Source organism: Colias croceus, chromosome 20 (genome assembly GCF_905220415.1).
Source record: "Colias croceus chromosome 20, ilColCroc2.1".
NCBI lineage: Eukaryota > Metazoa > Arthropoda > Insecta > Lepidoptera > Pieridae > Colias > Colias croceus.
In genome coordinates this window covers 3,423,691-3,447,852 of record NC_059556.1, presented here as the reverse complement: position 1 = coordinate 3,447,852, position 24,162 = coordinate 3,423,691, and the positions used below count along the sequence as shown (strand labels likewise).

Below are 24,162 nucleotides of genomic sequence, written 5' to 3'. Positions count from 1 at the left end.
ACATAAATTTTGGGTTGAAATTTATTCTGGAACATTTTTATTTTCTACTTCAAACTTTCCAACTGCACTAAGTGGACGCGAACTGGCGCAATTACCCTAGCTTGTGACCAGACGCAGACGTGATAGTAACGTTTCGTACTCGATCAAACTCACCAAGGAAACTCACACTAGGGGTACTCCGTACTTGTCATTGTCATTACAAGGCTTACGGTCACAAATTGCCGTATTTATAACGGAAATTATGTACAAATTATCTATATATCTAGGGTATATATACTTGTTAGAAGACATAATTACTTATCACAAGGATTAGATAACAAAAATCGGGAGCAGATTATCGATTAATAATTGTAAAGGATAAACATATTCGCTCGAAGTCGAAGCTAGTGACCAAGCTAGTGACGACTGACGAGTGACGTGCGCGCGCGCAGTCTCTCGCGTGGTGTAAAAACATGCGGTCGTGTTTGGCGCTCACATGCGCCATTTTTATTACAGGTAATATATTTTGTTTTCAAGTGATTTTTATACAGTCGACAGGTATTTAATATTTTGACAGTTTGTTATCAAGTTGTTTCCCGGAACTGTGTTAATACGTCGTGCTTACAGATGTGTCATTAGAATTGTTGATAAAACTCGTGTGGTTGTTGAAAACACTATTGTTTTTGTATTATTTTAAGCCACTCGCGTTAAATTTTATCTTTATAAGTGTTTTAATTAAAAACCTTTAACAGGCGTTTTCGTAATTGTCAAACCACAGCAAACTCTGAATCGACTACCGGCTAAGGGCTGATTTTCTAATGTCAAGTAACGATAACTGGATATCAATAATTATATCCTTCTCTTTCTTTTGTTTTGGATAAAACGCGATGGCACTAAGCTTTTATCTTGAAAATAACTTTTGGACAAGGAAAATCGATCCGTATTGGAATATGCGATAAGTGTTTCGAATGTACCTATAAAATTTTATTTACAGCATATTCGACACTTAATTTCCTTATTACAAATAATTGAAACAAATTCAATAGGTGAATACTGAATTATGAATTATTTGTAATACCTATTTTCCATCATGTAGGTATACAAATGACGCGAAATTGGAATTTTATATTTTTAATAACACCCTATAATTATTAATTAACCTTCCTCTGAATATACCTACATTTTGTGCACAGATTTTGTATCATTATTTACACAAATGAAAATACCTACTCCGAATTCTGATACGCAGTAAAACTCACATTTCCAGTTTTTTGAGTGCGAAAAGCCGTGTGTCATTGTACCGGGATGAGTTTTTTGTTCATGAGTTACATCATTATAATGAAAGTACACAAGTTTTATATTATACTACTACACTACACTAGCTGTGCCTTTCGGTTTTACACGGCATTGCTCCGCTCTTATTGGTCCAAAGGCCGCAAAATTTCAAATCCGCCCCTTGGTTCCTGAGATGAGCGCGGTAAAGCAAACAATCTCTTCAGCTTTATAAATTAGATTAGATCCGATATATTGTATAGAATCTATTGAGTATATATCTACCTAATTGAACATAATATTGTGTAAAAATAATTCTTACGATTCCACTTAAATAACTTAAAACTCATTAATTACATAGTTATTCTAACCTTGACTCAAGCCTTCTGCTTCTAGTAATTGTCATTCAATGTAGAAGTATTTATCATTGATATTGTTTTACTATAAACGATAAAATATATTTATCTGTCTTTAATTATAGACTTTATAGTGGATATAAAACTAACATGGATAACAGAACTAAGTAATTTTAGATAACATCATAGTTGGGAACTTTGAAAAAGCTGTTATTAGGTAAATTTGAATTGCTAGCCAATCATTACTTACCCCCGTGCACTTCGTTTGCACTTTTTAGGGAGTACTTTTTCTAATTTTTTTGTTAGTTATGGTTCGTTCGTCTTGGTCAAAGCTTGATAGAGCCTTCAAGCCTTTTGTATTGGATAAATGAACTATCTAGCACGAAAACACTTTTTTCAAATCAAACTTCAGGATTCAGGAACTATTTGTTTGAACTGAATTAGCTCCTTAAAACAAATATTCAAAGTTCAATTTCTCTTCTAATTTTTTCTTACTCCGTTACAAGGCTTACTTAGATATCAATCATAATCATTCATCGATAGAATATCGTATAGCGATCGATACCGATCAGCTATTTTGGCCTGATCTATGGAATATGGATACATTCAAACTTTCGCGTTCATAAAAGTAGGATAGTAGGATGCAGATGCGCCAATTCAGTTGTTGTTTCAAAAAAGAGAAGTTCGTGGTGCACTCCTGTGGTGCACTCTGTCTCAACTCGCGAGTAGTGAAAGACTATACTTGCGCCATTAGTGAAAGACAGCGTAGGTACCTACTATCTTTTTCTCGATCTCTCATACGACGATATGACGGACTTTTCCACTTGTTTTATAATAATATGTTACTATTTAAATAATTAATTAATAAATAATAAATATACGCTTATTTTATATTTTAATTTTTATTTGTTGTCGTCATTATAATTATGAAGAATGTATAGATTGTGGAGAATGCAATGCATTTCTTGCTCAATTGATAAGGTATTATAAATAGTAGTAAGTATAAATGCATATAATTGCGGATTAAAATTATTAGGAATATATTTCTAGAATCTAGACAATAGTTCTCATGGTAGGCATAACACAGGTCATTTTGGTGACGCTTTAGTTTACGCTACTACGCTTTATATTACTTTTGATCATACAACATTTATTTATTTATCATACAAAATAAATAATATAACATATTTAAGTACTGCCTTAGATATGAAAATTTTATCCAGATCTTTTTTTAAAATATTAAGACCAATAAATTGGTGATCTTTTTCTGTATATATGCTATCAATTATCACTAAGTCTTGCCTGTTAATACTAAATTTTATTACAGGTTATGCTACATCATCCTCCATTCCTCCAACTATAAGGTCCCGTGAGGTAGGAGAGTCCTTAGACTTATCAGTATTTACTTCCGATGCTGAAATAGAACAATGTTATTTACAAAAACCAAATGGCGATACTATTTCTTTAAAACCCAATGACGAGTCAGATGAAAAGTATGAGATCCTGGAAAATATGCCGATGGTGAGCATGTGCCGCGTGCGGATCCTGAATTTGACTCCAAATGACAATGGAATTTGGACTTTAAATGCAGTGGACTTGGCAGGACAAACCCTGCATCAACCCTATAATCTAACCGTGAATGTAGTACCAGGTAAGACCTACATTTAAATTAATTGAAATTTATATTTACGAAATTACACAAAGAATATCTTGGAAACACCATAAATATGTACCTAGATGTATTTAATAAATTAATAGATACTAACTACTGGCGTAGACAGTCTTTCATTGAACGATATGAAACATCTTTTCCTTTTTCTTCCTAAGTAATAACTGGTCAGCACTCTGCGAAGGAATTCTCTATTTTATTTTTTTATTAGATACATTTTAGGATTATGTGCCTTATCACTTAAATGCCGCATTGAATGTTTAGTCATGACGTGTTGTTCTGTTGCAAATAAACATTATTTGCATTACTCATAGCAAATACAAGATTATTTATTTACTTAATAAAATATATTTTAAGCAGGCAGATTATTATAATATACCTGATATTTAAGCGCACCTAGCGTAAAACTACAGTAAAACATTCCTGATGTACCTCATTAACGTTAAAGTAAGTAAATAACAATGTCTACAACACATTTACTTGAACAATGTTTCCAGAATATTTACCAGAAAAAGTAATTACTACTACCATTGGACGCGAACACGAGATCTCGATTTCCGAACCCGAATCTGACGTCACTCAATCTTGTGAGATCACAACTCCAAATGGCGAAAAGCATTCCTTAGAAGAAGCTTCATTAGATAGTGTGGTGAAATACAGCAGTGCTGGATCTACATGTGGTGTCAAAATCACTGTAGCATCGGAAGATTTTGTCGGCAGTTGGGCTTTAACTGCACGAGGCCTAACATTTGAGAAGATACAGCCGTTCGTAGTTTCCGTCAAAGGTAAGATTCATATATCTAGCCTACTTCCCCTATCTATTGCATAGTGTACGCGAGGCGAGTCACGTTCTAAGATTACATCAAAGTACATTGATAATATAATCTTAATTACAAATCAATCCATCGTTCATTGACATTAATTATGGACAAATTTCAATAATTTGGAAGTTTTCTAGTAGTCAGTACCTACGTTTAATTGAACGACCAAACTTGTAAAATAAAGTGATATTTTTCTATTCTGCAACTTAGCCATCTGTTTATGTAAACAATAATCTAATATGGTAAATTTTCATCCGTAAATATGTTTATACACTGAAATTTGCATCCAGTGACGCAAAGTTTGTCTTTTGTCTGCGAATCTTATCGCAAGATCGGGTATGATATTTCTCTCCAGGCGAGAAAATCTCACAGTCCCTTCAGTTCAGCAGCTAATTTATGTAGATATATGGTGTCCCAATCTGCCTTGATGTTTCTTGCTGTTTAGTTCAATTTCTTGCTTCACTGTGAGCAGGTTGATATGACTTATAAAAATGCTATCACGACGAAACTAGTAACTACACTTCCATGAACTGATTATACTGCGATATAACATAGACAACTAACTAGGCTTGTATTTAATTATTTTTCTCTATATCTCTATCTGCATATCCATTAATCCAAATTATATAGGTAATCTGAATTATTCAGACTGAATATCAAAGTTTGATTGAAATCTTTGGAATAAAAACCATAACCAGAATAAGTCAGGCAATCGAAAGAAAACATTGAACGTAAAAGATAATGAACAAATTTTTGTTACGTTTGAATTTTACATTGAAATTTAATTAAGATAAGATATTTGGCACTATTTGAAACAGGAAAACTACCCAAATCGATATATTTTTAGCGATAATTAATTTATAAGCCACACATGTCACAGTTGTCGGAATATTGAGTTTTATTTTCCTTAATTTACGTTTGTGAAAAACAAAAGTTACCTCCCGTTAATTTAAAAATGTATATAATGTAAGTATTCCAGACCCAGAGTAACCAAAAAGTGTTATATATAACACAATCAATTCTAAATTACAGATACTGATGCAGCAGCTATTACTCCTCCAACAACGAGCAACCTTGACGAAGGAGATAGTTTAATGATATCAGTAATTACTAACGATGATGAGGTACAAAAATGTCATTTAACAACCCCAAATAATGTTGACATTCAATTCAAACCTGTCGACGAATCCGATGAAAGATTTGAATTACTGGAAGATATAGAATCCGAAAGTCGGTGCCGAGTAAAGATTCTTAATTTGACTCCAGCAGATAATGGACAATGGTTTTTAAGGGCTGTTTCTAATGGAGAAAGCCGATATGTGTTGTTTAACGTCACCGTTAATCCAGCACCAGGTAATTAACTTTCTCTTATTTTCCTCGACAATCGTGTAAGAGATGTTTCTTACGTTTTATTATTATACATTTTGTTTTGAACATTTTTTTGTGACTAGTTCACAAAAAAATGCTGAGCCTCTTTTCTGGAATCCAAAAAAGGGTCATTGTCTTAAAATTACTACATTGACTATAAAAATTGTCTCTATTAATGTAAAAACCCAATACAAAAACCTTTAAGACATCTTTTAGTTGACGGAACTTGCCTTTTACATAACTGGATTTATAGTATCTTAAAGTTATGTACGAATTTACTTACCAGTTTAAACAGTCACCTTTAATTTAAAGAAAGAAAAGAAGAAAGCGTTTGTACCACACTATTGAATAAGATAACAAAAACAAAGACTTAAAACGAAACAAATAAAGAAATGTTAATATAGAGCAAAAAACTTTAAGCTAAAATGTAACTGCGTGGTTCAGGAAGGGAGACCACTCAGCTTATGCTGCATCCACAAAGTTGCTGATGTTTAAAATTCGTTTACAGATACTTCTTCTACTGTCACCTACCCTCCTTCATCAACTACTTCCATCCCTACAACTATCAACCGAATAGAAGGAGAATCTTTCGAAACTGCAGTTACAACATTCTCTTCTAAAACAAACAAATGTTACTTACAAAATCCAACTGGTACTGAAGTTCAATTTAAACCCAAAGACGAATCCGGTGATAAATATGAATTATTGGAAGATATAGAACATGTTAGTGACTGTCGTGTACGAATCCTCAATTTGACTTTACATGATATCGGACTTTGGACTTTAAAAGCAGAGGATAGTGAAGGAACGATTCTGTTTCAAGAATATGATGTACATGTGAGCCCAGGTAAGTCCAGTCATAGATAATTTAATACTATCCAAGTTTGCACGTTTAATGTAATTGCTGGAAAATTCTTTTAGAAACTGTCCATCAATTAAAATTCTGGACATTGATGGTATTTGGAATAATTTTTTGGAGGGTATTCTGTAATCGATACTGAAACCAAAACATAAATTCAATAAGCAGTGTTTTTTCGTATCTTCAAACCATGATTTTACAACTACTGAATAGATTTAAATATAACTTGGCATACTTATGTCAGCATTCGGGAAAACAAAATGTGTTCAAAATTCAAAACGAGAGCTGATTTCTTTAATCTATACTAATATTATAAATGCGAAAGTAACTCTGTCTGTCTGTCTGTCTGTTACTCAATCACGCCTTAACTACGGAACCAATTTGCATGAAATTTGGTATAGAGATATTTTGACACCCGAGAAAGGACATAGGATAGGTTTTATCCCGGAAATCCCACGGGAACGGGAACTATGCGGGTTTCCTTTTAAAACGCGGGCGAAGCTGCGGGCGGAAAGCTAGTACATTATATTTGAAAGGAATATCCATAAAGATTATAATATGCCTGTTCTCCATACTAATATTATAAATGTTAAAGTAGCTCCCAGTGAATTGTCCTTAGTGAAAATATAATGGCTTATCATTTGAGAGGTGTCAGGCAGATGCATACGATATCTAATCAATTTCCTTTTCAAGTATTTTGTTGATCTAAATCTTAAGATCCATTGTATGTTAATGTATTTCTTTATACATATTATGTACCCTTTACGTGCTATTTGATATATGGCAACCTGGCAAAAAAATTAAATACACTTGGATTTTTTTTAACCTACCTTCCTTAATTTGATACATGAATCATGAACATCTGAATAACTTGCTTTAAAACATACAATTTTCAGACGTTCGAGAGGAAATAGAGGTAGAGTACCTCCCAGCGCAAGAAATAACAACATCTCTTGGTAGTGTTCACAGCTTTTCTATCCAAGAACTAGGGGCTTATACAAGTGAAACTTGTATGATAGTTAATCCACTTGGCAAACAAATTAACTTAAAGGAAGATAAAATGGAAGGTTTAGAATTGCTGACAAGTTCAGATTTCAACTGTGGTGTAAACATCACAGTTTTGTCAGAAGAATTTGTAGGCAATTGGACTTTAATAGCAAACGGCAAGAGGTTCGTAACAAAAGTCCAGAGAAGATTGCCCATCGAGATTTCTGTTGAAAGTAAGATAAATACTTCACATGAACTAACTATAGTCACGGAGTCCCTTTTGTTCAAATTAGGCTATATTAATTATTGAAAAAAAATCTTAATAATATTAATGTCATGATCAATAAAACTCGTGATATTGATATCAAAAACCCAGTAAACATTTAATAATTTATTGATTACCATATTTTGAAAGTTACACCAAATTAACAAAAGTATACACAAAATGACTCCCTCACTAAATTAGTTTACTTCAAGTATTTCTATTCTTTATAAATTTATAGTTTGCTTCAATTGCCTTATTTTCCTTACAGTGATTGTACCAGCGAGTCCCAATAGAGTAGTGGTAGGATATTCCAACAATTTCCACGTGGCTCTAGCCAACCCAATCTCTGAGCCACAAACGTGCAAGCTACTTGATCCTTACGGCAATGAACATATAGACAATTATGACATGCAATCAGATAGATGCGCGTTTATCGTTAAATATGTTTTTAGTTGGCACAATGGAACATGGACTATTGTTTATGGCACCAGGATTGTGTATAAGGCATTTATTGAGGTGTTCGTTGTAGGTAAATTTATTTATTTTACTATTTATTGTATCACACCATTTAACATTTAACACAAACTATACTATTGTTCAAATTGTATGTATAGTAAATTTACTTTGTGTTCTTACTATACGTATGGGAGTGGCTAATACCACAATGTGGGTTCTTTATCGCTTACTAAAATTGATTAGTGTTTTATTTGATATTAAGTTTTTTATAGCATTCAAATGCTTTATACATTTTCATTTTTACACAATAGATAAAACTCGATCACGAGTTAGGATTCGAATCCGGTTCTTTCGCCATTCTGGGGCAAAACCTGACCTCTCGGTCGGACTCAAACATTCGCGGGTTCCAATACCGCCCTAGTGATTGAATTTTGTCTATTCCTTAAAAAAATTGTGTTTTATTCCTACCAATATTTTCTGGAAAATTTTAGCCAGACTTTTAATAATTTTAATGTAATTTTCAGAACCAAACGATGACTTACAGAATTTAAAACTCAGGTGGGATCTTCACAGCAGAGTCCAACAAGTGATTGGGCCAGAGGATGCTATTTACTGCAAAGTAATTGATCCACTATTAAGAACAGTTTTCGATGGATTTGGAAGATGTCAAATAAATATAGAAAGAGTGTCTCCAGATCACTTTGGACATTGGAAGATGTATGTAAGTCGGCAAGGACATGTGCTTCCTGAGGAACAACTATTTAGCGTGGTTGCGTCTGCTGGTACAGGTAATATTTTAAGATTTATTTTGTGACTAGCAGTGCCCCGCGGCTCCGCTCCTATTGGTCTTAGCGAGATGAATATGATATATAGGCCTATAGCCTTCCTCGATAAATGGTCTATCTAACCGAAATATTTTTTTTAAATTGGACCAGTGGTTCCTGAGTTAAGCGCGTTCGAACTAACAAACAATCTCTTCAGCTTTATAATATAAGTATAGATAATAGATATTCTTTAAGAAATGGCTTAACCTTAGGGTAGAAGTAAACGAAATGAAAAGAGTCTAAGATATGTATTTTAAAAATAAGAGGTATATTTTATGAACTGAATCCAAATAGTGTGACACATTTTACGACTAACAGGAACGGCGGGATTACCCATTAAGCCTGCAGTTACTCACGTACCTTCCCCACGAGCAATATTGGAACAATCTCGGTTGTACAGCGCTCGGAGCAATGCAGAGTAGCCAGTTTTCCGTGAGCTCCTAAAGCAGTATTATTTCGCTGTCACTTTTTCAGACTGGAATAAGTACTGCTATAAGACGTCTAGGAAATCCACATTAATGTAAAGAATTTAAAAGAGTTACCCAAGTGAAAACTTTTTCTCGATCATTAGTGCTAAATATTCATTTCTCAAAATAGCCAAACGTTATCTTTTGTTATAGAACAAGTTATTATTAGATATGCGGACATTCTAAATATATAAAAAAAATAGATAAGACGTCATAAGTGTACACACGTGAATGTTATTGTCATATATTTAATGACGCATTACTGTAATCACGTGAATTAAAGCATATTATGTTAGTGGTTTGAAATCTGCATACTTATATTATATTTCCAAGTATCTTCATCTTATCTTGGAAAATTTGCTCATATTTAGATTAAGTTGAAAGTTGATTGACGCATTACTACTTTTAATATACCAGAGAATAATATAAGATATTTAGAAACATATTTTTGTACTTATCAATAGTGTTCCAAAAACTGTTTTGTTTACGAAAATCGCAAGGTAAATGCAGCAAACCAATCAATCTTGAAAACCTTTTTTACCATCAGCATTAGTCCTATATCCCACCCACTAAGAAATATGTGACTTTATTGAAGTGATACTTACATCTTTATGTCCGTTGAGAGTAAAATTTCAAGATCGCGTCATGGCAATACCGTCACATCACGGAGTGTCTTTGAAACTTGCCAAAGAAGTTTCACTTCTGACACGAGTCCTCGGCACATAAGCCTTTTTTAACTATTTCCTTGACAATTTAATATTAATAAAACTTATAAGATTAACAGGGCACAAGCTTTTTTCCCACCTCCTTCTGTCTGACAACCCAAGAGTTGATGCTCTTTCTGCTATATATGATAACAAATTTTATTTAATATTCTCCATTCCAGCTGATCCCAGACCAAACGTATTAACTCACGTAGATGTAGAAAAGCCAAACATATACATGGCATGTACTCTCCCGGGTTCAGTCAATGTTACGACGTGTACCTTCCGAGACCCTAAGGGTAGGATGCTTTTGGCCCATAGTGGGGTCACACAAGGGAGATATGGGTACCATGGGACGAGGGTTAGGTGAGTAATATCAAAATGAATATGAAAATGACACTTGTAAGAAACATGTAAATACCTTTTTACGAGGTAAATCGTATAAAAATTATATCAATATTCAATAGTAGCTGACCTGGCATGTTTTGATAGGACATTTGTCACTTTGTGGGTACAAAAATAGATAACGATGTTGTAAGACCTACCAAATATTATAAATGCACCTATCTTAACCCATCTAACATTGTTTTGCAAATAATTTAGGGGCATTGGCTTGCTATAAACAACTAGACTCACAATCACCTGATGTAAAACATCATTGAATGTTGATTCCAAAGTTAACTTCATTTTTTTAATCTATTTCATATATTACCTCCGGGAAGTTGGCACCGCACTTTGAAGTTAGAAAAATTTTAAGGGTTGTTCCAGGTTGTTCTAGGTTTGTTCTACATTGTTCCAGAATTTCATACAGCTGAGATTAAAACTTTTCGAGAAAAGTCAAAAAACCCGACTTTTGAGCTGGCACCGCACTTTTTAGATATCGCGATTCTGGCGGTTGTTCCAGGTTGTTCTAGGTTTGTTCTATATTGTTCCAAAATATCGCGTCCGAAAAAAATTTATTTTCCACAAAATTCGTAAAAAACCAAAAAGAAGTTGGCACCGCACTTTGAAGTTAGAAAAATTTTAAAGGTTGTTCCAGGTTGTTCTAGGTTTGTTCTATATTGTTCCAAAATATCGCGCCCGAAAAAAATTTATTTTCCACAAAATTCGCAAAAAACCAAAAAGAAGTTGGCACCGCACTTTGAAGTTAGAAAAATTTTAAAGGTTGTTCCAGGTTGTTCTAGGTTTGTTCTACATTGTTCCAAAATATCGCGTCCTGAAAAAAATTTATTTTCCACAAAATTCGCAAAAAACCAAAAAGTAGTTGACCTCCGGGAAGTTGGCACCACACTTTGAAGTTAGAAAAATTTTAAAGGTTGTTCCAGGTTGTTCTAGGTTTGTTCTATATTGTTCCAAAATATCGCGTCCGAAAAAAATTTATTTTCCACAAAATTCGTAAAAAAACAAAAAGAAGTTGGCACCGCACTTTGAAGTTAGAAAAATTTTAAAAGTTGTTCCAGGTTGTTCTAGGTTTGTTCTATATTGTTCCAAAATATCGCGTCCGAAAAAAAATTATTTTCCACAAAATTCGTAAAAAACCACCTCCGGGAAGTTGGCACCGCACTTTGAAGTTAGAAAAATTTTAAAGGTTGTTCCAGGTTGTTCTAGGTTTGTTCTACAATCTACATTGTTCCAAAATATCGCGGCCGAAAAAAATTTATTTTCCACAAAATTCGCAAAAAACCAAAAAGAAGTTGGCACCGCACTTTGAAGTTTGAAAAATTTTAAAGGTTGTTCCAGGTTGTTCTAGGTTTGTTCTATATTGTTCCAAAATATCGCGTCCGAAAAAAAATTATTTTTCACTAATTTCAAAAAAAAAAAATATCTGGCACCGCACTTTTAAGATATCACGATTCTGGCGGTTGTTCTGAGTTGTTCTATAGGCACCACACTTTGAAGTGTTATCGAAATAACTATCTTTCTATGAAAAATAAATAATGTTAATTAATAGCAAAAGTAAGTGAAACCGGAAAATGTGTTGTGAAGAAACAATAAAATCAATTAAATAATGTGTAAGTAGTTCTGAAAAGAACTTTTTAACGCTTTGAAAACTCAAAATATAAAGTTATAATAAGATATGTCAAAGTTAATTACTATAAGTTAATAAATACCTAATGAATAAATTTGATAAATACTATATTATATACCCTACAGAAACGTGTAAGAATGTTATCGAAATAACTATCTTTCTATGAAAAATAAACCTAGAACAACCTGGAACAACCTTTAAAATTTTTCTAACTTCAAAGTGCGGTGCCAACTTCTTTTTGGTTTTTTGCGAATTTTGTGGAAAATAAATTTTTTTCGGACGCGATATTTTGGAACAATTTAGAACAAACCTAGAACAACCGGGAACAACCTTTAAAATTTTTCTAACTTCAAAGTGCGGTGCCAACTTCCCGGAGGTGGTTTTTTACGAATTTTGTGGAAAATAATTTTTTTTCGGACGCGATATTTTGGAACAATATAGAACAAACCTAGAACAACCTGGAACAACCTTTAAAATTTTTCTAACTTCAAAGTGCGGTGCCAACTTTTTTTTGGTTTTTTACGAATTTTGTGGAAAATAAATTTTTTTCGGACGCGATATTTTGGAACAATGTAGAACAAACCTAGAACAACCTGGAACAACCTTTAAAATTTTTCTAACTTCAAAGTGTGGTGCCAGCTTCCCGGAGGTCAACTACTTTTTGGTTTTTTGCGAATTTTGTGGAAAATAAATTTTTTTCGGACGCGATATTTTGGAACAATGTAGAACAAACCTAGAACAACCTGGAATAACCTTTAAAATTTTTCTATCTCAAAGTGCGGTGCCAACTTCTTTTTGGTTTTTTGCGAATTTTGTGGAAAATAAATTTTTTTCGGACGCGATATTTTGGAACAATATAGAACAAACCTAGAACAACCTGGAACAACCTTTAAAATTTTTCTAACTTCAAAGTGCGGTGCCAACTTCTTTTTGGTTTTTTACGAATTTTGTGGAAAATAAATTTTTTTCGGACGCGATATTTTGGAACAATAGGGTTTTTTGACTTTTCTCGAAAAGTTTTAATCTCAGCTGTATGAAATTCTGGAACAATGTAGAACAAACCTAGAACAACCTGGAACAACCTTTAAAATTTTTCTAACTTCAAAGTGCGGTGCCAACTTCCCGGAGGTTCATATATTTATAACTTCATTTTTTTATTCTATTTCATATGCCTAATAAATATTACTTTTTAAAAATAAATAAAAAGTCCTCTAAGTATGTCAATAAAGAGTATTAATTTATTCATTTTATTTTATGCTTTTTCAGCTACGAAACAAGAGCTCTCAATCACACATGTGGTCTCCTCATAACGGATCCAATCAACGAAGACGTTGGTTTCTGGCGTTGCGCCATACAGACAAAAGACGATATTCACTATGGCCATATAAATGTTCCTACACCTTGGTTCATGAGAGACCCGGAGGATGTCGCTCAGATTGAGAAAAGTGAGATTTTTTAAGAATAGAAGGGATTTATAGATAAATGGTTCAATATAAATATATAAAGAATAGAAAAAAGATGGTAGATCGTTAAAATCCGACTCGAAGGACTTATAAATTTCAAACTTAAGAACGTTTCAGTATTGACACTGAAACTATATATCACTTCGGTTGATTAATCGAATAATATAATATAACTACATTTTTCCATTTACTTGTTTCCTTAACTATCACCGAATTGGAAGGTATTTTGCTGCTTACTGGGATAAATAATTGGCAAGAAACTCGATAATTTTAAAATTGTTTCACAGCTTACTTTGACTTCGTCCTTGATATCCCATTCGACACTTTCTGAAATTTTCGGTACTTTATAGTCATTGTAACTAACACTTGAGCTAAACATCTATCAACTTTACCTTATTCCTTCTGTTTAAATAATATATTTATTGAAGTGAAACTTCTTTATCGGGGTTGGAAAAACTTTAGTGTAACATTTTTTCGTTACGCGTGACATTTTTCCGTTACGCGCCATCTTTTTCTTATCCCAACCACGCGTGATTCGACGTATTTCTGTAAAGTTGCATATAGTAAATTATTTTTTGAAAAATAACTTAGATTGATCTAAGAAAAATAAGGTCATAAAGAAGTTTAACTTCTTACGTGTGTACACTAGTACACGCACACATTTTTTTTATTGACAGAGCCAAGGCTAACCGCAGAGCACACAACAGTACAAGCGATAGTCGGAGAAACCGTGACGATGTCCTGCTCCATACCAGCTTCATTCCATTATTGTTACTTCAGAGCGAGGAATGGCACTATTTATCATGTTGCACCTTGTAAGTATATGGAAATTGTTATTTTTTAGTATTAACTTTACTGTTAGTTGTTATTTTAAACTTCTTCATCATCATAACCATCATTATTATCACCATCACCATAAAAATAATTATCATCATCAGCACCGTCTTCATCATCAACAACAACTAGAAACAACCTATATTTGTTACCAGTACAAAAATACGTTATTTCAGTCTCCGTGATTATGTACTCTGTGACTAGGTGTTTTAAAAGATGTTGAAGAAAAAATTCGATCACGAGGCAGGATTCGAACCCGCGTCTTCCGGCTTACCGGGAGGACGCCTTACCACTCGGCCACCCGCGATCCCACAAGTGCAATTGAATTTATTTATGATTTTATTAATAATTATATTTAATTTTATTTTATTATGCGTTAGTAATTATTACTAGCTTTCCACCCGCGGCATCGCCCGCGCAGTCAAAGCAAAACCCGCATAGTTCCCGTTCCCGTGGGATTTCCGGGATAAAATCTATCCTATGTATTTTCTCGGGTACCAAAATATCTCTATACCAAATTTCATGCAAATTGGTTCAGTAGTTAAGGCGTGATTGAGTTACAGACAGACAGACAGAGTTACTTTCACATTTATGTGTAATATTAGTATGGATTTAGGGACTATCAACTTTTCATGTATTGACATTTGAAATGTTAATGCAATGAAACTAACATTTCCCAGATCTAGATCGCTACGTAGGCGCCGGGTTCGAGGCCGGCGAGTGCGGGATTCGATTCCCCTCGCTCGCTGTATCCGACTCTGGCCCTTGGAGCTGTCACGTTGGCTTCGATTTGAAAGATCCAGATCAGAGCGTAACTTTTGATGTAAAGGTGGAAGGTACGAATTTTGGAAACATTCAAATTAAACATAAAAGAGCGTGTGTGCCGAGCACACGTGTCAGAAGTGAAACTTCTTTAGCCCGATTCAAAGATACGAAAATCGTCACTTTACTGCATGACGTGACGGTATTGCCATGACGCGACTTTGAAATTTTACTCTCAACGCGCCTAAAGAAGTTTCAATTCAAACAGTTAATTAAAGTTTGAGTAAGTTTTTCTATACTGGGAGCTATCGGCTAATGATAGACCCATCTAAATTGATTGATTCGTTTCGGTTTGATAAAACTATCAGATTACGTTAATTTTCGTTGTATAAAGGCATATAATATATTATAAAAAAAAAAAAACTTGAACGAAGAACCGATTAGGTTTGTCCTCTATCAAGAAGAGTTATTTTTTTTTAACAAATCCATCTGATTTTTAATACATTAAAAAAGACACAAAAATAATGTCTGCACACTTAAAAGTATTTTTTTTTTTTAATTTTCTCGTTTTGTCAAATTCCAGAGCCGTTAACAGTGACACAGGGAGACCGTGGCAGAGCCATGCGAGTGAGAGCCGTGTTGAATGTGTTTACGGACATCCGTTACTGCGTGTTCGTGAGAATCGATGGACAGAGTAAGTAATAAAGTAGTAAAAATTATAGAAAAAAAAAATTCTAAATTTCATTCTATGGGGAAATCAAGTTTTCAGTAATTGTACTTTTAAAAAATAAACTAATATTAATTATAGAAGTGAAGCAATTACTGATTCTGAGAAGCAATTCTTTGAGATGTTATTAATTAAAAAAAACGACGTGTGGCACTCGGGGACTGCCGCGGTAAAGCTATTGCATGCTATGCCTTCAAGCCACACCTCCGCCCGTCGGAGTGGGGAGCGTGAGGTTTTCTCGTTACGGAATTTCTCGATTCAATCCCCGCGCTCAAGCTATGGAAGCTATGCAATAGCTTAAAAAAAACTTTCCGCGCTTCTTTCCGGTCACTTTTCATATTATCATTATTTAACATTTTTTCTTATACATTTAATATGTTCTACAGGTTTCAGCACCCAAAAATGGTCTGGCGGGTACTCTGGGTGGGTATCTGACAATCTATTCAGCTGTGAGCTCAATATAAATGATCCTACTCCCCTCGACCGGAACGCTTGGACTGTGATCGCTCACCTTACGGGAGGAGCGAGTGTTCAGGGCTCGTCTAGACCAAGGACTATAGTTTATTGTGAGTTTTTTTTTTGGTATTTTTAGTACATTTTTACAATTATATTATACTAGCTTTCCGCGTTTTCAATGAAAAATTTGCATAGTTCTCGTTCCCGTGGAATTTCCGGGATAAAACCTATTCTATGTGTTAATCCAAGTTACTCTATAATATGTGTGCTAAATTTCATTGTAATCGGTTCAGTAGTATTTGCGTGAATAAGTAACAAACATACACATACACATACATCCATCCTCACAAACTTTCGCATTTGTTATTAGTAGGATAGATATTTAACGCTCTGGAATGTCGAAATGTAGCTAATTAGCCACATTTTACATCAGTTGTCTCTTTTTCGCTCACGATAGTTGTATCATTTATTAATTTCGAATGTTGTGTTGGTATCTACAACTTTTTACCGATTTTATCTTATTATAAAAAACGTGTTTGTTTTAGTTTTGGGAACTACTTATGTTTATTATTTACATTTTTATCTTGTCTTTTTACTTTAGAAAATGTAAACGTTTCTCTAATTCAATATTTTAACAAACAGTTTATTCATTATTATTATTTTACATTCATATAATCCCCCATTACTTCCAGCATTCCGCTTCCCAACAACATGGCTGATCGTGATGGTAGCGGGTCTCTCGCTAGCGATGCTGGGCGCCATCTTGTCCCCAAACAAGAACCGGCGCTGGGTCGCCGCGCGCGCTAGTGACGCGTCCAACTCGTTCAGAAACAGCTTCCGACGCACGTTCAGGAACGATGTCAAGAATAATACTACTGCTGTCGCTGCGTAATTGATTAAATTATTGCAATTTTGTTGTATTTATTTCACCCCGTCTTAAAAAAAATATATTTCAAAGTTTTTGACGAACAAAATAGCGTTCAAATTTTGAACTTATCCTGTTCTTGTTTGCCGCCTTTATATAATTTTATAAATGTTAACATTGTTTAATAATTTTTTTTTGAGAGTGCAATAATTCTTTGATTTAAATGCATTTATATAATTCTTGTGATATTATACTAAGGTAAACGCAGCTATCAACGACCCATCGAAAATCTGAAGGTATTACCGACCTATAAAAGTAATTCGAAATTTAAACGTTTCCAGAACTATTCTAGCTATAGGTAGGCAAAGTTATACACGAATGTATTACTTGAGCATCGTATACTTTAACGTTAGAGTGAGTAACTGAGCAAAAAAGAGTTAAAATGCGTAAGTTGCTGCGGGGTAGCGTGGAAGCAGGACGTGTCGTACTGTTCCGTTGTTCCTTCGGGTAAGTACTGTGAGTATCTTTTTAAGACATTTACAAACAAATGACATCTATACTTTAATTTATATTACTAAATGTCAATGCATTTAAGTGTCAACTTTTCATTTCTTACAACATTTTATTAATAAAAAGTAATTTGAAACGATAAAACTTAAAATTAAAATGGGACGGTGTTAGCTTCACCAGTTTAAGTCGTGGCAGGTATCAACGACCTGTAAGTCGGCAATGGCAGCAACGTAACTTTTTGTTTTATTTTCTTTTATGTTATTATATCACACTAACACTAGTGGTTTTATGGACCAGTTTAAATCTAAGCTATGAGTCTTCATAAAAATCTATTAGCGACTAAACTTTTTTGTCTAGTGTTGTGTCTTTTAGCGTTGTCAATTTATACAAAGTTATGATATTTTAGAGGATCCCTATCGAATAGTTACAGTTGTAAATCATTGTTTTTTTTTGTTTAAACAATATGCATTTGTTCATATTTTGTATGACATTAATCAATTATAATCTATTTTATAGTCTGATGGTCAAATGAATTAAAATAACCATTTTTTTATGGGTCGGTAATACAATTTAGGTTTATACTTACATACTTTAATACCGACCCGTGTGGGTCGGCAATAGCAACTATAGGAAGCTATTACCGATCGAATATAGATTGTTTAGTTTCTCATCTACAAATTCAAATTCAAATTGCTTTATTTGCAGAATGTAGAATAAAGATGTTTGTATATACAGATAATATTGATCCTTAAACATTCTGCTCGTAATTGAGCGTGCAAATATATTTTTATTACTTTTATGACATAATAGGTGCCTATTAAAAATTATATTTTTTTTAGGTTAAATTAACATAAAACATATAATTAGGTATATTTTTTCCAGAAATATGGAGCCACGAAAGCGGCGAAAAGTATTCAGTAAAACACAACTCGCCGAAGCAATCAATCAAATAGCATAACGAAATATCCTAGAGTTTGAAATCCTTAATTTAATATATGTACATATATTAATAGTATTATGTTGATTAATTTAAAAGTTTATACTTAATTATTTAGTTCATTACTAAAAAGTACTCATTTGTTTTATTAAAAATAACTACAATAAAAAAATACGAATATATTTGCATTTTTATTTCATTTTATTAAGATCGGTAATCATCATCATCACTAGCTTCTATACATTCCATTGCTGGAAAAAGACTTCCTCTCACATACGATCGGGAATAGCTGCATAAAAATCGTTAATAGCTGCACAGCCGTTTTTATGGGTCGGTAATAGCAACAATCGACTAAGTCACATTGTAAATTATTTTTTACAAGATAATCCTTTATTAGAATGTATTTGCTTCAATAAATACATTTTTTATACATAACACTACCATATAAAATGAAATTATAAATCTTTAGAAGAACCAGTATACTTAAAAAATATGGTTGATTTTGAAATTGCCTTAGAGGGGTCGTTAATACCTGCGTTTACCCTATTTGACATTTATTTTTTAATTATTTTAATCAAATGACTGTTTTTGCAATAGGTATTGTACTTAATATATAATTTCCAAAAAACTTAGACGAATTTTATAAACGACTAAATATTTTTATTAATTTGTACAAATTGTTACTTAATTATATTTGATATATTATATACCTAAGTACTTAATAAATATTTTGAAGTAATTCCACTTTTTCATTTACCTATACTGAGTTAAATGTTTTCTCTTATGTAAATTAATTCACCACCATCAAATAAAGGGACTCAGCTATTGTCCAGTGTATGTGCAACAGAAAAAACTAAAGATTTTAGAACCGCCAAAAAACTTTATGAAACAACATAATAATATTTTCTTCATATTTCATTTATGGTAAATAATTAATGTAGATAAATGCTGGCAACATTGATTATTTATAATTAGATTTTTGAAAAAAAATGTCAATTTTAGTAGTGAACGAAAAATTTATAGAGAAATGTTAGACTTTAAATGAGCTATTATTCTTCCATTTACAATACCTATCACAAAATTCTTCATAGATCATTAGATATTTATACGATACAAAACATCTCTAGACTTTGTCGATGTGTGTACATCACACTGCACACATACACACATACCTATCCATATGCATTTACAATTTAATTCATTCGGCGAAATGTGAACACTGTTGTAGAAAAATAAATTTTATTTAATTAGAATAAGTAATTAAATATGCACAAAAAATAAAATATTATAACGATATCTTTTACATAGCCTTGAGAGTTGAGACATTTTATTTGATATAATATTGTATCATGAGATAAAATACTGATTAATATACATTAGGTATCGATAATTAGAGTATTCCCTATGACATTATTGGTAAAAATGAAGCTCATTGTGGGTTTATGTGTTATTTTTGTGCTTGCGGTTAATGGTGAGACATAACGATTACTTAAAAAAAAACAACTTTTTTACTGTTTAATGAAATATTTACTCAACTCAAATCGATTAGTTAAGGTTATATTTTTATCTGACTAATTATTATTAGCCAATAACCTAAAAAAATAATAAACAATCGTTAATAATAATCATGGACCAATATACTCAGTCTAGACTCTAGAGTATATTGGTCCATGATGATTATGATTTTATCTCGATATGGTTGGATGTTTGTCTTTAAATACGACTTCTTTGATTACTTATTGCTATTTGCTACTACTATAACTTAGAATGCTTTTGAAGGGCGAAATAAACGCTCTCACTATCCGGCAATTCATTTGCCAAAAGTACTACAGTTACACTGTTACAGTTCTGTAAATGTTGATATGATCGTATACCATTACACTGGCTAAATGTTCTGTAAGTTTTGCTGCCCCATAGAAGACGTAGCCAAAAGTTATCCTGAATAAAATTATTGTATTATTCAATCAGCCTCCCCGGAGAGCAGAATTGCTGGCGGGTCCGTAGCTAACATCGCAAACTTCCCATTTTCCGCGGCGCTGCTCAATAATGTACAATACGGGACTTTCCGACAGCTCTGCGGAGGCACCATCATCAGCAGTAATGCTATACTGTCCTCTGCTTCTTGCTTCTTTACTGGTACCACGTATGTAATTACCACAGATATTAATATACTATACTAGTAGTAGGTATTACTATTCAATAATTAAACCAGATGGTGCAAGGAAATCAGACAAAAGTTAACAAAAATATGTAACTAGTGGTAAATTTTGAAACTTAAAGTTACGGACTTTCAGTTTTAACTGCCCCGTGGATTATTTTGCCATGGGGCAGTTAAATAGTTTTATAAAAAAAGAAGAAAGATTTTATTATTTCTAGGATATAACTCAAATACTATACGCTGTAAGCTATCTACATTAATAATAATTATCGCAGGCAACAAAGGCGAAACCATAATATGAAGCGGCTAGTGTATTATAAAATTGTATCAATCCTTAAAACAGTTATAAGGATTCATAGTTATAGTTCCATTAGTTACTAATGGAACTAGAAATAGAAAATATTCAACATCATCTAAGATTTGTAGTATTTCTAATATCCGAAACTCCATTTCAGCCCACATCAAGAAGTAACATGGCGGGCGCGTCTCGGCTCAGCATCAGCGAACAGCGGCGGCCTGGTCTACATCATCCGCCTCATCACGACCCACCCGGACTACGTGCCAGCCACTAAGGTCCACGACATCGCGGTCGTGAGGACCACGCTCAACATCATCTTTGGACCAAATGTGCAAGCCGCGTATTTAGCTGGTGGAGCGTATTCGGTGCCGTCTGGACAGGCCGTAACGGCTATAGGATGGGGAGCTACTTCGGTAAGTATGCAAATATTTTGTAAGTAAGTAATTTTATTTTTTGAACCAGAAAATAAAATCCTATAAATTCGGTAGAGCTCTAATTGGAAAAAGAGATCAATAAGTGTCAATAACATAGTATAAAGAGAACGCAATGACGTATACCTATATCGCTTGCATTGTTAGTTATGGTTAATTATTTTACTGTAAATCATGATGTGATCATGATTTTGCATTCACGACTACTAACACGATTTTCACATTTTATGGTAGGTAATAAATATGTATTATAAACAATTGCTCTTTAATTTGCATTTGCTGTATGACTTTTATTTTTCAAAATGAGTTCCTTCTAAAATAAAAAAATGTATATCATAGCTAGAAACTTCACACTCTCAACTCTCAACTAAATTCAAAAAATATATTTTTTTAACAAAAAAACAAAAATTGCTTCACATTGTCATCAAACTAAACTAATTATAAATCCGTTAAAAGTAAAAGTATCCGTAAAGTTCTGAGCTAACAAAACAAACAAAAAATCAGTCGAATTGAAAACCTCCTTCTTTTGACCGTTAAACTTTTTCCATTTAAACCCCAATAACCATCCGACCCAATAAACCCTACATAATAAACACAACAAAGAGATATAAATATACTTTTCCAGGCGACCAGCGGACTGTCAGCCACCCTCCGTCAGGTGACGATCTGGGTGACGGAGCAGGCGACTTGCGTCACGCGGTACAGTGCGGTCGACTTTGCGGTCACTGATCAAATGATTTGTGCTGGCTGGCTGGATGTGGGTATACGGGGACAGTGTACGGTGAGTTTATATTGATTTAAAATTAAAAGTTAGTTGTATAAAAATAAACTTTATACTTACTTAACTATGTACTAACTTTTTTTCATAAAAGTTTATTCTTGTGATGTTGTCGTGGTTTTTCTGCACACTATAACTCGATTAGGTCGTAAATATTTAGATGAATCGATTTTATTAATTTCAATAGTTTTAGGTTAGGTGTAGCAAACTTTATACTTGACATATAGCTCTAACCTCTATTTTTCTCTAGTATACCCTAATCTAGTACTTTTCTCGAGAACCACACAATCCACTTGTGAAAGCAAAAAGAAAAAGTTCTTCAGTTCATCGTGAACAAACAGAAAGACGCCGCGGTCGGCGGAAGAATGTTTTATAATATGTAGTGCTAAATGAATCTCCATTTGACAACCACGCCAACAACATAGGTCCCTTTACTCCAGATACCATATAACAACCATAGCTGCCCATTTATTCGTTAATCAGACTATTTAATACTTTACAGGGAGACACCGGCAGCCCCCTTCTCCATGGTAACGTAGTTGTTGGAGTGTTCTCTTGGGCGGAAGGCTGTGCAGCCGCTCGATACCCCAACATTAACACTAGAGTATCTTCGTACTCACGGTGGATAGAAGCTACTGCTGTCGCTTAGGAGTTGAATAATTGTGTTAAGATGTGAAATAAATTGTTATTTTTTATTACGCTTGACGTTTTGATTTATTGTAATTTAATTGGTATTATTGCTTATACATAAATATATTATAAACAAATAAGTAACCACCTTTCCGTTTATTATTAAAGAGGCTTAAGTGAGAATTTTGCTCGGTAGAGCATAATTGTTATTTTATGTAGAGTTTAACAAGAAATAAAGCTTATTATTGATGAAAATAATTTTCTTTCATGGACTCTGCCGTCGTAACTACTTATAGTAGTAGAAGTTGCTTTATTATATATAGTGTTTAGATTTGAATTTTTGAATCTAAAATTATTCCTACTCTATACGATTAACGATTTACGATACGATTAACAGACCAACAAATTACTTTGTGCATGATAACCATGATAGTGCTACGAGATTTCTCCGTGTAGTGGAAAACGCAAGACCTTGTGTTTATACATTTTAACGAGTTTCAGGTGATTATCCTACATCCTTCAATCTTCATAATATTATTTGTTAAAAATTGTGAGGAGATATCAAGATACGAAACGATTTTTTACAACGACTTAAGTCAAATACTAAGGTACTTGAGTAGAATTCTTGTATCAATATACATACTTGCTTATCAAAATCGACGAAATATTGACCGATAAGTAATCTATTCTATACATATAATAAATCTGTAGAAGGGTCAATTCTGTACATTGAAAATATTGAAAAAATAACTAGCAGGGGGTGTTACTGGATCGATACCAAACCCAAATATGTGATTTAAAAAATTTTTGTCTGTCTGTCTGTCTGTCTGTCTGTCTGTCTGTCTGTCTGTCTGTATGTGAAGACATCACGTGAAAACTACCGGTTCGATTTCGATGAAACTTGGTATAATTATACCTTATTATCCTGGGCGTAAAATAGGATACTTTTTATCCTGGAAAAATACGTAGAAAAAAAATTAATCTCAATTTTTCAGTTATCCATAGACGTTGTTCTGTAGTAGGTACCGCGAACACACGTTGCGTATTATTATAGACCTAGCCGTATTTGGGTCCAATAGATACTTATTTATAAGATGTCATCTGAGTTACTCAAAATGGAGAAATAAACCATCCACGCAAAGACCGACATCCGCGCGGACGGAGTCGCGGGCGGAAGCTAGTCTATAATAATCATATTGTAATACGATTCGAAGTCGACATCTGTGACCTAGAAAAATATGGTGAACCAGTAGATAT

At 33.4% G+C, this 24,162-nt stretch overlaps 2 protein-coding genes and 1 long non-coding RNA gene across 3 annotated transcripts; all 3 read left to right on the top strand.

Annotated features, from left to right (window-relative positions):
- Nucleotides 1-402: 402 nt before the first annotated feature.
- On the top strand, nucleotides 403-17,211 carry LOC123700753. Its single transcript, XM_045648071.1, has 15 exons — nucleotides 403-495; nucleotides 2,935-3,258; nucleotides 3,774-4,061; nucleotides 5,130-5,450; nucleotides 5,974-6,312; nucleotides 7,221-7,544; nucleotides 7,845-8,105; nucleotides 8,557-8,820; nucleotides 10,210-10,393; nucleotides 13,323-13,501; nucleotides 14,197-14,334; nucleotides 15,034-15,189; nucleotides 15,699-15,809; nucleotides 16,229-16,408; nucleotides 16,991-17,211. The coding sequence occupies exons 1-15, from the start codon at nucleotides 453-455 to the stop codon at nucleotides 17,188-17,190; spliced, it is 3,312 nt and encodes a 1,103-aa protein (XP_045504027.1). The 5' UTR covers nucleotides 403-452; the 3' UTR covers nucleotides 17,191-17,211.
- Nucleotides 10,738-11,002, top strand: LOC123700754. The gene is made up of 2 exons (XR_006752648.1): nucleotides 10,738-10,795; nucleotides 10,932-11,002. It is a non-coding gene; the product is annotated as an uncharacterized LOC123700754 (long non-coding RNA).
- Nucleotides 17,212-20,011: 2,800 nt separating the features above from the next.
- Nucleotides 20,012-23,056, top strand: LOC123700752 (trypsin CFT-1-like). Its single transcript, XM_045648070.1, has 5 exons — nucleotides 20,012-20,081; nucleotides 20,579-20,753; nucleotides 21,224-21,479; nucleotides 22,123-22,278; nucleotides 22,778-23,056. The coding sequence occupies exons 1-5, from the start codon at nucleotides 20,015-20,017 to the stop codon at nucleotides 22,922-22,924; spliced, it is 801 nt and encodes a 266-aa protein (XP_045504026.1). The 5' UTR covers nucleotides 20,012-20,014; the 3' UTR covers nucleotides 22,925-23,056.
- The last annotated feature ends 1,106 nt before the right edge of the window (nucleotides 23,057-24,162 follow it).